Source organism: Myxocyprinus asiaticus, chromosome 35 (assembly GCF_019703515.2).
Source record: "Myxocyprinus asiaticus isolate MX2 ecotype Aquarium Trade chromosome 35, UBuf_Myxa_2, whole genome shotgun sequence".
Classification (NCBI taxonomy): Eukaryota; Metazoa; Chordata; class Actinopteri; order Cypriniformes; family Catostomidae; genus Myxocyprinus; species Myxocyprinus asiaticus.
In genome coordinates, this window is record NC_059378.1 from 18,769,626 (window position 1) to 18,784,376 (window position 14,751).

General features: G+C 38.3%; 1 protein-coding gene and 1 pseudogene across 1 annotated transcript; both read left to right on the forward strand.

The window, feature by feature from the left end:
- The first annotated feature begins 2,917 nt into the window (after positions 1–2,917).
- Positions 2,918–6,997, forward strand: LOC127426565 (uncharacterized). The gene is made up of 5 exons (XM_051673457.1): positions 2,918–3,543; positions 4,624–4,720; positions 5,866–6,019; positions 6,235–6,377; positions 6,515–6,997. Coding segments are annotated over exons 1-5 (720 nt in total). The 5' UTR covers positions 2,918–3,219; the 3' UTR covers positions 6,517–6,997.
- A 4,174-nt stretch (positions 6,998–11,171) lies between these two features.
- LOC127425866 (WD repeat-containing protein 18-like) overlaps positions 11,172–14,751 on the forward strand; it is a 99,504-nt pseudogene continuing 95,924 nt past the window's right edge.

Consider the following 14,751-nt stretch of genomic DNA (forward strand, 5'->3'; position numbering starts at 1 on the left):
CTGCTTATAAAATGAACACACAAAAATATTATACATTTTCATGTCTTAATTGAACACTGTGTAAACATTTACAGTGCAGGGTGGACAAAGCAAGGTTATTGTAGTTAACTGAAACTGAAACTAAACTAAAAGTTTCCATAAAACTAAACTGAAACTAAAACTAACAAAAATGAAATTGAAATGATCATAAAATATTTTCAGTTTTCGTTTTTAATATTTTGACTTGTGCATGTTACAAAATAGTTTTTTCTTGTAAGATATCCATATGTTGCATTGCAAACATGCCATCTACTTTCCCATGAGTTTCGTGTGTGCGTGTGCCCACATTCGGTTATGTGGTATGTCAGCCTAGCTATACACTGTAGACCTATGTGTAATCTGGACTGGATAGGGAATCATTTAATTTAAAGAACATTACACAAAGTTGTCCCCTGCCAAATCATATGTGTTAACTGAAATAGGAATAAAAATAAAATATATTGATAGACTAAAATAAAAATGAAAACTACAGTTAATTGAAAAGCTAAAACTAAACTAAAACTAACAAACAGAGTTGATAAAATAACTGAAACTAAACTAAATAATAATTTGAAATTGAAAACGAAATACAAATTAAAACTTAATTAAAAACCACAAAACTATAATAACCATGTATAAAGAATGTGAACCCTTGGATTTAATGTCAGGTTGACTCTCCATTTGCAGCATTAACCTTCACCAAATGTGTCCTGTAATTGTGGATCAGACCCGCACAATGATTAGGAAGAATTCTGCACCCTTCTTCTTTACAAAACTTCACATTTTCAAAGACTTCCAATTTTATGAGCAATTTATGAATAAATCCTGCTTTTCCCTGCAACTATACATTTTAGTATAAAGAGTCTGACCTGTTTTATGGTACCAGTGATTATTTTATTTATACACTGGGTAAAAGTAAGTGTTTTAAAACAAACATGGAGCGACACAAACACATTCAACCTATAATGTCCCTGAACTGCTTTTTGCCTTCTCTATATTTCTACTGTGAACTTAAATAAAGCACACTATTTGTCATATTTCTCATTACCTCATACATACAGTTTATAATTATTTACAGAACATGATAAATGACTATGAACAGGAGAGAATGTGTATATTACAATGTCTGTGTGTGTATACTAACTCTGGATTTCTGGAATCTCTCGTTATGATCCTGCCCAGAAATTCACAAATATGATGTGTCTTTATCCCATCTTGATTTTAGAGAGTAGTTTGTGAGGGCAAATATTTATAATTACTTGTTACTTCAGTAAAGTGTAAAAAAAAAAAATTCCTTACTGAGGAGATATGTGCTGATACTTTTTTTTTTTTTTGTACTTTCCCTACTCTATGTTTTTGCCTGGTGGACGATAAAACAGTGAGCAATACTTGCCCCTGGATTTGATTTTCAAGGGCATTTTTTACCTTTATAAGGGCATAATTTGTCTAACCATTTAAATATTAACAATTTATATTTTGTCTGTGCCCCATCCATTTATGTCAGATATGCTAATTTAATTAATTCATACAAATTCTAAAGACTGAGAATTTATTACCTCTTATACTAACAATTAAATCTACATCAAATCATATTTTATGCCATAACATGTATAACTAGGACTATAATAGAATATTAATAACAATATCAGATATACTATGTGTATATATATATACACACACATAAGAAGTATTCATGACATGGGCATTTTTACACATTTGACACATTTTACATTTGGGGGACATTTTAGGTAGCATCTTTGCCCCATGCCCCCCATTTCTGACTCTGATGTAGTGACTTAGGCTCTTTTGACATGGGCCAGTAAGCAATCACCTAGCAACCACCCAGAACATCATACCAACCACACAGAAACACCCTGGATACCACCCAGAAAACCCAAGGAACTGCTTGGGTAAACTCAACTCACATTTTCTTCTTTCATTTTTCATTTCATTGTACTTTATTAAAAAGCACTATGCTAATTAGAAAAATTAAACATTTGCTGATGTCAAACATTTTTAAATATTTTGGAAAAACTGAATAATTGAAGAAGAACCCATAAACGTGCCTGAGAAGTTTTTAATTTTGTTTTCCACATGTATAAAAATTAGAACAACACCACCAGAACTGTGCAACATCATCTGAAATGCTAGTAATCTTGCCAATTGAAATAAAACTGTTAAAAAATGCACCAGAATCTTGCAAATGTAAATCAAACACAGGAATCCAGTACTAGGGGGCTGCTGCCCATGGAAACAGCCACCACCCTTCAGCATTATGTAATCATCCCCCCACTGATGACTCATAACTTGAAGCATTGAGAAGAAGAATTTCAAAGCGCTGCTTGAACTCAAACCAGCAGCATACTGCTCAGAACTGCTGCTCTTAACCCAATAGAGGATGCTTGAGCTATATGTGAAGGCTTTACAGGAAAGCTGTATATGAGTATCTATGTTTATACTGTATATCTGTCCATCTACGTAGTTATACAAAGGAAAAATGAGCAACAGATATAATCTATATAGAGACGAATAGAAGAGCAATAAAATCCAAATGTATGTTCTTTTTGAGAGGTTGGTCTGCTGCTACTTTTGGAGTCAATACTCCCTTAACTTTTAAAAGCTACCATGAGTCTGTGTGTGTGTGTAGCTGCGAGAGGCATGTGCCTGGCAAAAGTTCAGGAAACACTGAGTTGCCTCTGCACCGAGGCTCTTAAAAAAAAAAAAAAAAAAAAAAAAAAAGACATAGCAGAGGTACCAAACTCTCCCAAAAGCCAGGACCTCTGCCAAGACACTCCCCAAGACTGAGGAATGGAATCTGAAGCAGACTCTTGTAGTGAAAACAGGAGGGAGGTAGGTTTTTGGTTTTCCCAATAATGCTAAGTATAATCTCTAGTTGAGGCGTCACGTAGCAGCAAGCTGTGTATTTAGCGGGCTGAGGAACAGGACGGAGGCAGAGCAGGTCCCATCAGCAGGAGAAAAGCCACTCCCCTTTCGTAATGTTTGAGGGGAAGCCCAGGCTTTAAAAGTTTCATTTTACTTTCAGGGAGTCTCCTGTCACCACCTCACTCTCTCACAAGCAAACATACAGCAGCTGGACACACACACACCCATCCACCCACTCCGCCCGGAGTCTTTTCCTACCTGAGAACATTGCTGCATCTAACAGAGGTCTGTTTTTCTTTCAATTACTTCCCTATCGGGATGGCAAACTCGAAATCGTCCCAGACAACGCGAAACATTGTGATTGCCTGCCTGGCCTTGTGGTCAATCATCTCCCTTATCATTATTGTGGTATGGGCCACTTCGCCCGAGATGAAAGGAGCCACCCAGTGTCGCACAGAGATGCAAGCCCTCACAGAAACACATGAAGAGGCAAAGATCGTGTGGATCAAAGACCGAAGAGCCCTAGAGATCCTAGTGAGACAGGGATGGAGGAATCAGACTCTCCTACAAAATCAAATCGACCAGTACAAGGAGCAGTTGCGATTACTCAACGTGTCTCTTGAGTCCAGCCAGCAGGAAAATGTGAGTACTGCTTCTTGTTCACCATGTTTGGCTTAAAGACCTCTCAGATATCCACACAAACATCTCCCTCTATTTTTTCTCTTTTAAAGCTTCAGTACAACTGATCGTTTGGTAAATTAATAGATTGTGGGGTTACTCATTTTCTTAAATGGCTTTGTTTTCCATAAATACATTTTAAAAAACCAACGGGAAGCAACAAACAGGTAATCTCAAGCTAAATCTGAATAGTTATGCAAATGTAAAATCAAATAGTCCTAACATTAAGAGCAGCTCTCTCCCACAGAGAGGGCATGATATCAGTCACCTCTCTTCCTGGAAAAACTGTAATGATAATGTTCACATTGTTCCTGCAGTTATTAATGTTTCCTCCACAACATTTAGGCTACCTTTACTTGAGGGCATTATATTGTATAAAGAGAGGTTCTCTCATAGGAACACAGAAAATATTCCTCTCATAGACATCACAAATACGATTTTTTAAATAATTGTTTCTCTGCTAGATAGCAATACAATAAAATGGAGAGCAAATGGAGTCTTTTGGCAAAGTCTTCTGCTTCTCAGGCTTTTCTTCAAAGAAAAAGACTTCAGTAATCTCACATGTGTCTCCTCTAGACATTTCAACCATGTTACAAACTGTGCTTGGATTTGTCAATATAGCAAGGTCTACAATCAAAATGTAGAGATTTCAGTTTGAGCACATGCATTTGTCATTAAATTTATCCAAAGCAAATTTATCTGAGCTAAACAAAAATCTATTTTTTCATGTCAACAATTTACTAATTTGTGTCTAATTGGAAAATACATCTGAGACAAAGTGAATTCTTACATGAGGCATAACTGAGAATCCTCTGAGCAATAAAATAGCAACCTTTGAGCAAAATAATTTTACTCTGGAGTGATATTTTGGTCATGTACAGTATGTGTAATATTCTACTGTTTTTGACCTTTGGAGGTGATGGTGTTCACTCACACACTTGTGAGATCTCACAGCCACTCCCTAATATCTTAGTGTTAACATCCATGGCCAAACTTCACCCCAGTTATGAACTTCTGTTTAATTAACTTTTTGTTTTGTCACAGGCCTTTTTGAATAGTAACATAACCTTACTGGAGAGCAAGATTGAAGAATACAAAAGCATGGAGTGGAACCTCACTGCTGAAATCATCCTGCAGAAAGGTAGGAAAATTCACGTCAGAGTTTTTCCTCTCGTCAGATCAGCCATGAAAGGAGTGCTCTCTCTCGCTCTGACGATATTCTTAGATGCATTTTCCCATGTAACCATAGAAACTTGGACAACAAATAGGCAGTTCTTGTTTGTAACATGGATTTCTCCACAGTGGCTATTATAACAATATGTAGCAAGCTAACAAACTGTATAATACCTATCATTTTGAACTTTTTTGTAAGATTCTTCTTCTTTTTCTTCTCATACAAAAGGGTTAGTTCACCCAAAAAATGTAAAATTTGTTGTCGTTTTGTTGTCATGTTAGGCAGAACCGTCATTACTATTCACTTTCATTGTATGGGGGGGGGGGGGGGGGGATAAAAATGCAATGGCAATTAATAATGACTGAGGAACAACATGAGGGTGAGAAAATGATGACAGAATTTTCATTTTGTATGAACTACCCTTTGATATTATGCATTGATGTGCATTTATGGAAAACTTAAGCAAGTTCAATGTGAGTGAATATTAAGAGTAGCTGATTTTATCTGAATGATTTCCTCTGCTGCCTTTGGTATGTTTGGAATAACTGCAAAACAGCTCTGTTTAAATTCAACAAGTTTCAAAGCCAGAATATTGTGATTTGCAAGGGATTTCCTGGCTCACTAAACAACTGCAGGAAATGACTCCTGAATGCATGCAGTATGAAAATAGTGGCAAACACAAAAGTGAGATAGATTAAAAATCATCCTGTTAAACCCTTTAACCTGCTCAAAATATCAGCTTTGGAAAACCTTTTCAAAAAACAGGATAGGTGTGATGTCTAGAAAAATGTTTCACACCAAGGCCATATTTGAACACCAGTGTCAAATCTAAGACAAAGCAGCAAGTGAACAACACATTGTACCCAGTTACAAGCTAAGACCCAAAATAGTGCTCTGACATCACGAGGCCCCTTCAAGAAATAAACTGATAAGTGACACTCTGCCTAGACATTACCTTATAAGCCAATGGAATTATGATTGTTTATTTTTTTCAAAGAATGTTTGGAATATTGTTAAGAGGAGTGCTAACATGGTGAGGGGTACTGTGGGCATTGAGTTATAAAACATTATGAGCTGTTATGATGAAGGAGTGTTTTTCGTTATCATTTCAGACCAAATTGAAGCCCTGGAACATAATTTGACACTGAAGGCCCAGGAGTTGGAGTCATGTGAGGCTTTACGAATTGCTGCCAAACAGCTCCAAAATGTTGCAGAGAAGCAGACACAGACCTGCGAGACCAGCAAGCAATATTTACAGAAACAACTGTAAGTCATATCTCATCTGCATATTTCAATTACATTTCTTTCCTTTAGGTTGCTGTTATATTCAAACATTTACCATACACTTAACTCTTTGAAATGAACTGAAAAAAAGTAATTTCAAGATCATGCTATGTGAAAATACCCTACAAAAATCTTATATTACAGCACATTTATGGTTGCTCATGAGATTAAACTATGATATAATCATTTGATCATAGCACAAAGTGCAAAAACATGGAGCATCATGAACATGGGACCATTGAATACCATCTTAATCTCAATGACAATTCAGCCCAAGGAACCATTACAAGTAGTGTTGCACTGGTCGCAATCCTTTGCCTCAGTCTGCTGTTGGTACAATGTAAGTTATTTTTATATTTTCACTGAGTCACATTCAGAGCATTCTAATTGACTGCAGTCTCTACAACGCATCTGTGTTTATAATGAAACTGCATACTATGTGCTTATGAGCTAAAACTACTGTTTTTTGTTTCTCAGAGACAGGAGGAAGGCTGCATGATGGAGTATTTGGGTACATGTTTTGGTGCAACACTGTTCTGAGGTCACCACTAAGGTGCACTTGTAACCCCGGACCTAAAGCACATTTGAATCTACATTTCAACTGAAGAGCACTGATGTAAAATTTATATTCAGTGTAGTCAATTAAGGTATTTTCATTGCTGTTTTTGCTGAAGTCTAAAAACTATATATTGACTGATATTAGAAAGCATGGACATTTTTAATCTTCACCTAATTTAACAAATATATGCTGTATTTCATTGGTGTTACATTTTTTAATTCTATTAATCTTCCATCTTTATTATTTTGGAGAAAAAAAATATTATTTGTAGTATCTAGATATTTCAGAATGATATTTATTTTTGATTGATGCCAACAAGATGTTAAGAGCTATTGAGAAATTTGATCGTACTGTTTTACCACTGTCTGTTTTAGAGAAAATAAAAGACCCTTTGAAAGCTGTTTTTGAATAAAGTTACAATGATGAGTCTCTAGGTTTGAAATGACAACAGACAACCTTTTAAGTTCCCACTGAATAAGGACTGTCAACTTTTTTTTTACAAAAAAAAAAAAAAAAAAACATGCTAAAGTCTTGATTATGAATGTAACCTTGATTCACTAAAAGGACGTAACGAGACACTACGTCAGTAGCTTACACTATGGGAGCTCCTCGCAGCAGTACCAATCTCTGAAACCCTATAAAATCACACTAACGACATATCGGCAGGTTCCGCTTGTTGCTTCGCATCTCTCTGTCCCTTAACAGTGAAAAATCAGTAGTGCGGCAAAGCTACACAGTGTCTCATTCCCTCCTTTCAGGGAACCAAAGTTACATTCATAACAGAGACGTTTCCTTTCAAGTCTGTCACTTCGATGCTGCCTCAGTAACTGCCACTATGGGATTGCTAGTGTTTTATATGCTTGTGACAACTAGAATGCCGACGAGCCAATTGGGTAGGTATTGAAAAATAGGAAGGAAGTGGGACAAGAATTAAACCATTTATGGTAATAGCATAACAGTGACACTAGCCAACCTGGTCAGTGGAACATTGCATGTGGTCAGTTAAAGAAGGTGTTTTAAACACTTGATGATGATTTAAAGTAACATATGCAGTAGAAAATGTCTGTAACAAATTCAAAAGAATGAAGAAGCGGGAGGTGACGATTCCAACTCAGGAATGTCACTTTTATTTACAAAACAATGCGTTCGCTTCAATGCGTAACACTAAAGCTTCATAAACGTAAATTCTCAAAACGGCATCGGCCAACACACACAAACAGCTTGTCAGCTGGACTCTATCTCTCACACTCTCTGAGGACTGGCCCTATTATTTCCCCCATCTCTTACTGTGAACACAGAAACAAGCAATTACCAGCAATTCATCACAGGTGAGAATGTTCTCGCCTCCACATTCCCCCACTGCCCGACTCAGGCCGGGGAAACGTCCTGACTGCCGACTCCCCCCCTCCTCCTTTCTGGAGAGGAAATCCGTGACAGCTATCTGGACCCCCGGCCTGTGGACCACCTCGAACTTAAATGGCTGGAGTGCCAGATACTAACGGGTGATCCGGGCATTGGCATCCTTCATGTGGTGGAGCCACTGGAGTGGGGCATGGTCCGAACAGAGGGTGAATGCTCGTCCCAACAAATAGTAGAGGAGAGTTAGGACCACCCACTTGATGGCCAAGCACTCTCTATGGTGTTGTACTTAGTCTCTCTCATAGAGAGCTTCCAACTAATGTACAGCACTGGGTGCTCCTCCCCCTCCACCACCTGGGAAAGTACAGCACACAGCCCTCTGTCCGATGCGTCTGTCTGCATAACAAAAGGGAGAGAGAAGTCAGGGGAATGCAGAATTGGCCCACCACTGCGTGTATGCTTATTGGCACGGCTCTGTCCACTGGACCGGGTCTGGAGCTCCCTTTCTCATGAGATCAGTCAGCGGGCTGATGACGTCCGACTAATTAGGCACAAACCTTCGATAATAGCCAGCCAGTCCCAGGAACTGCCTCACCTCCTTTTTGGTCTTGGGTCTCGGGCAGGTCGCAATCATAATGGTTTTATCAATTTGGGGCCGCACCTGCCTGTAACCCAAGTGGAACCCCCGATACTGTACCTCCACCTGCCCAATTGCGTACTTCTTTGGATTTGCCATGAGCCCCGCTCATCGTAGCGACCTCAGTACGGCCCCCAGATGCTGCATGTGCCCCTGCCAATCATTACTGTAAATAATGATGTCATCCAAATAGGCAGTGGCATACACAGTGTGTGGTATGAGGACCCTGTCAATAAGACGCTGAAACGTAGCTGGTGCCCCAAACAACCTGAACGGAAGGGTCACAAACTGGTGAAACCCAAACGGTGTGGAGAAGGCCGTTTTTTTCAAGGGACATTGGTGTTAAAGAGATCTGCCAATAACCCTTTGTTAAATCCAGTGTTGAATAATAATGAGCCGTGCCCAACCAATCAAGCAGTTCGTCAATACGAGGCATTGGATATGCATCAAATTTCGACACCACGTTGACTTTCCTGTAATCCAAACAGAACTGGACCGAGCCATCACTCTTGGCACCAGAACCACTGGGCTGGCCCAATCACTGTGGGGACGACTGCGTACCACTACCCCTGGGGTTGTTTCGATGTGGTATTCTATGAGATTAGAGCGGCCGGGGAAAGGCGAGAACACGTCCGAAAAATCCTTTTGCAAACTGGCAACCTCCGTACATTGTGACAGTGAGAGGTGGTATCCACAAGGGACTGATTGGCTTTTAGATTCACCTCCGGTCCGAGCTCCTCCCTCTCTGGAACTACCGTCGCCAAGGATATGGGGACCGCCTCTCTCCATGGTTTTAGTAGGTTAAGGTGGTAAATCTGACTTGCCCCACCCTATCCGTACACACTACCTTATAGTTGACTTCCCCAACTCGCCGTGTGACCTCAAAGGGCCCTTGTCACTTTGCGAGTAATACAAGTTCTTTATCTCCCTATGCAAACTCCCGTAGCCCAGCTCCCCTGTTATACAACAGGGACTGACGTTGTTCTTGCGCCTGTAGCAAATTCTCCTGTGATAGTCGCCCCAATGTGTGGAGTTTTGCTCTCAGGTCAAGAACATATTGAATTTAATTTCAATGAACGGCGATTCCAACTCAGGAATGTCACTTTTATTTACAAAATAATGCGTTTGCTTCAATGTGTAAAGCTAAAGCTTCATAAACTTAAATTCTCAAAACGGCATCGGCCAATACACACAAACAGCTTGTCAGCTGGGCTCTCTCTTTCACACTCTCTGAGGACTGGCCCTTTTATCTCCCGTCTCTCACTGTGAACACAGAAACAATGTTTCTCTCAATGTAACAATGCAACCTCGCCTGCACAATGTTTAATTTGTCTTGTTTAGATTCTAAATTAATGATGCTAATGCGCTAATACGCTATACGTGGCCATAATATGCACCAGTTACACTCTGTTGTTGTAATTTATAGTGACACTGATATAACTGCAAAGATGGGTTTATAAAACAGTGTTAATGTTCAGAATGAACACAAAAGAATGGTGTTAAGAAATGCATATCTTTCTTTGGGCATATGTGTGAATGGCTTCGCTGCAGATGTTACATAAGTGAATGGCTACTTTTGTAGACTAATTAAACAACAACCAAAAAAAGAAATTGCATGACGTGATGTTGCACGCCAGTGTTCTTGTTGAATACTGACTAAAAAACGTAAACATAGTAGTAGGTGGCACTTCAGGTCACATCTACCGATGATGTGGACCAATTGCAGCAAGAAGGTGTTTAGCAGCCTTTAACAGGTTTCAAGGATGGGCAAGGAGGAGGCGGGAACCGTCAGAACAGTCAACATAACTTTAATGACATAAGTCAACTTAAACAAACATAAACACACAGAAACATACACAGCAGCTGCGTGCGTCTCTCTCTCTCTCTCTCTCTCTCTCTTGAACTGCCACCTCCAGCTCGTCTATATCCCCCTCCCGGCTGATTAAGATAATTCAGCGGTGGGCGTGCGTCCTCACAGCCCGGCCATGCCCTCCTCCTTATCACACAGCCAGTTAAAAGTTTTCCTAAAAGTTCGCCCAGGCAAGCTGTTACAAAGCACCGAAACTAATGCAAAAACACCTTTCTGAACAGATTTTGTTCTAAGTGACATCATACCCATTCATTGTTCGATTTCGTATGATGTATATCTGGGCTTTTTAGTACTGATTTGGGTTCCAGAGCACGAGAGATTTTTCCGCAGCCCTGAAGAGGAAAATTCTAATGATGTGCCGTTTTGCCCCGATTTATATGGCCGTGATATGCGAGCATAGGGGCGGAGCAACAAGCGCCACCTACCATTGATACCCTGATTTTTCTAGGGTTTCAGAGAGCACTACTCCTGAGAGGAGCTCCCATAGTATCAGCTACTCATGCAGCACTGAAGTGTCTGAATTGAAAAGGAACCATTGGCTTACTGTAGTTTGCCTACATAGTTAACCATAAAACTGTTAACCACCACAGTTTTAAAAAATAGAAATTAAACTAAAAGAGAGAAAGATTCTGAAAGTTTTAACACAGTTTGAAGGATATTCTACATTCATTTTAATATGATTTTACACTGGCAATAAAGCGTAGTAGGTATGGCCGTTTTGACAAAAACAATGTTTACCATGGTAAATTATTATAAGAGAGAAGGGGCAGTTCATAAAATGACTAAACCTTGACCCCCCCCCCCCCCTCTCTCTCTCACACACACACACACACACACACACAAACACACTCAATGATAAAAAGGTAATTCATACAATTTGGTGCCTTTTTGGCTTTGAAACTTTTGAGAATGAAACCTACTTTTATGAAATGTTAAAGACATGTTAAAGATATTATAAATTATAGAGGTCAAGCTAAATTACTTAAAAAATTCAGAAGTCCATCCAGTTAAATGTGCATGGTCAAGGTGGAAAATAACAGGCTAGACAAAAAAACAAGGTGGATATTCAGTGAGTAAAATTAGCAAGTGAGTAAAGTGAGTAAGAGTATAGTGATGCCTTTTCAGTTTAACATAAATATATTGAACATTTGAAATTAGATGTATTTTCCCTATATCTTCCCATAACAGAGTGGACATGTTATGCTTGACCACATATGACTAACATCACAAAATAAAGGAAAACATATAGAATACAAAAGAGTTACACACCTAAAATAACATTATTTTGCTGAATGGCTGATGTCACCTCCAGTGTGTGACGTCATTTCATAATGTAGATTTTCAGTATCAGTAAGGTCACAGTGTCATCACATACAGTAACAGGGTGGAGAGTACGTCAAGGGACAAAAATAAATAAATAAATAAATAAATATATATAAAACAAAAACAATATCAGTGTTAAAATTACATGCTTACATACATGTTAGTGAAAGAATATAATAAACACTTAATTGTATGGAATACAATTTTGCACTATTTTTTGTCAGAATTGATTGTGCAACTCTGGGGACAGAACATTTAATTTCCAGTCCCACATAAGTGTGTAACATTACAAATAATATTTTTATTTTTTATTTTATTTTTAACAATCCTATTAAAATCGTAATTGCTTGAACTGAAATGTTTTTAAAAGCACAACTCTCACCTACTGGAATTACATATTTTTTTAAATAATAAAAAAAACAAAACAACAACAGCAATACCCATAAATCCGTGCTGCACTCGTAAATTACGTTGCACAGACCCGCCTCGCTTCACCATCCTTCGCGCTTTGTGCGTACAACCTGTCGGTGCCCACAGAGGTGGTTTTGTCCGCGGACTCAGCTGGACAACTGTGGAACTGCGCGGGTTTCGACCCTCATTCGGGGACACATCTTTTGTCTTACCGAGGGGGCAATACCTCCTCCAGGGCTTTAACAGTCCTGAACGGGGAATACATTTTAGGAGCTCAACTCGGCAAGAACTTCATAAACGTGTGGGAGATCCAGAGAAAGGTGGGTGGATCCTAATGCATCAGCACTCACTGAATATATAAATACAATAAATGAACCATTAATAGCTGGAATGTTCATCACAAGTAGAACATGTATTAGTTTTGAAAGGAGCAATGTGTGTTAAATGGGTAGTTGTCATGTCAAGGAGTGTCCTACAGTGTAGTGGCTACACTAAATTTAAAACTTAAAACTTAAAAAAAAAATAATGCATTATAATATGATATTATATGATATTTTATATATATATATATATATACATATATATATATATATATATATATATATATATATATATATATATATATATATTTATAAACATTGAATATTTTTTCTTTTAAAAATTGTCAAACTTTCGTTCATGGCAATCACTGCTTAACAACAATATTCCTCATCACACAAACAGTGTTATTAGTTGTACAAATTCTCGTGTAATGTGCTGAGTCTGTTCTGGTCCTAATGCTCTGCGTTTACTTTTCAGGACCAACTACAGCAGAAGATTGTGTGTCCTGGGGTTGTTACCCCTCTGTGTGCCTCTCCTAATGGTCTTTATGTACTGGCAGGCATTGCTGAAGCTATATACCTGTGGGAGGTGAAGAGATTTGGTTTTGGTCACAAATAAGTTTTGCCCTGTTAGTTTTATTACTTATAAAGATGTAATATTCATCATTAAACATAGTCTCTCATTTTGCAATGAGGATGACGCTCACTGTACTGTTGTTGTTATATCAGTCTTGTATTTTGTTCTAAATGTCAACTTTATAACTTTCCAATAGGTGTCAACAGGACATTTGCTGGCCATTTTATGTCGTCACTATCAGGATGTGAGCTGCATCCGTTTCACTGATGACAGCAGTCATTTTGTGTCGGAAAGACAATTTGGCTCTTATATGGAATCTATCCAGGTTTGCTAAACACCACTCTAATTATTTTCCTTTCAAGCTTTCATTGTTTCCAACAATAATTGTAGTTATGAGTAGAATGTTGACCTTAATAAATATCACAAAATAGTAGTGGATAAATGCCTGGATTGGAAACTGGAAGGTAGTCCCACAATGAGCCATCACCATAGTGTCTATGAGCAAGACACTTAAAGGTATAGTTCACCCAACAATGAAAAATCTCTCAACATTTACTCACCCTCATGCCATCCCAGATATGTATGAATTTCTTTCTTCTGCTGAACACAAAGAAAGATTTTTTAGAAAATTTTCTCAGCTCTGTAGGTCCATTCAATGCAAGTGAATGGTGATCAGCACTTTAAAACTACAAAAAGCACAGACAGTCGTAGTTAAAGTAATCCATGTGACTCCAGTGCTTAAATGAATGTCTTCTAAAGTGATACAATCGCTTAGAGTGAGAAACAGATACATTTTTAAGTCCTTTTCACTATAATTGTTTACTTCTGGCTCATGAGAGGACTGAGTTCACGCAGCCTCTCGAGAGATGTGTGTTGGCATGATCAAATGAAAGCAAAACCAATGAAGCTTGTGAACAGCATTCTGTTGTAAATAAAACGAGCTGCACTTCCAGTTGAGTATCGCGTCAGTTCTCACTTGAACATGCCAACGGGATTATGTCACTCGAGAGGCTGCGTGAACTTGTTCCTCTTATGAACGCACACTGGAGTGCAACAAGAAGTAAACATTTATAGTGAAAAGGACTTAAATATTGATCTGTTTCTCACTCAAAATAATCGTATCGCTTTAAAAGACATTAATTTAAAAACTGGAGTCTGGAGTATGGATTACTTTTACTACGACTGTCTGTGCTTTTTGGAGCTTTAAAGTGCTGATCACCATTCACTTGCATTGAATGGACCTACAGAGCTGAGATATTCATCTAAAAATCTTTGTTTGTGTTCTTCAGAAGAAAGAAAGTCATACACATCTGAGATGGAATAAGGGTGAGTAAATGATGAGAGAATTTTTATGTTTGGGTGAATTATCCCTTTAACCCCTGGTGGTTCCAAGCAGATTGTCCACATAAATAAGTGTACTGTTAGACACTTTGGATAAAAGTTAGATGTAAGCCGATATATCGGTTTTTACCAATTGATTGGTGCCGATAGTTGCTTTTTGGAACTATCGGTTTTATGACAAAAATGTATGCAGATTTAATAAATAAATAAACCTCATCTGGTGAAATTATTTATATGGTATATTACACACAGCATATACACTCTATTAGAAACACATGTACACCTACTTATTCATGCGGTTATCTAATAAGCCAATC

Excerpts from the sequence above, each read along its gene's own strand:
- LOC127426565 (XM_051673457.1), top strand. The coding sequence starts at position 3,220 with ATGGCAAACTCGAAATCGTCCCAGACAACGCGAAACATTGTGATTGCC. Across the intron at positions 3,544-4,623 it reads AGTCCAGCCAGCAGGAAAAT|GCCTTTTTGAATAGTAACAT; the intron begins GTGAGTACTGCT and ends GTTTTGTCACAG. Across the intron at positions 4,721-5,865 it reads TGAAATCATCCTGCAGAAAG|ACCAAATTGAAGCCCTGGAA; the intron begins GTAGGAAAATTC and ends TTATCATTTCAG.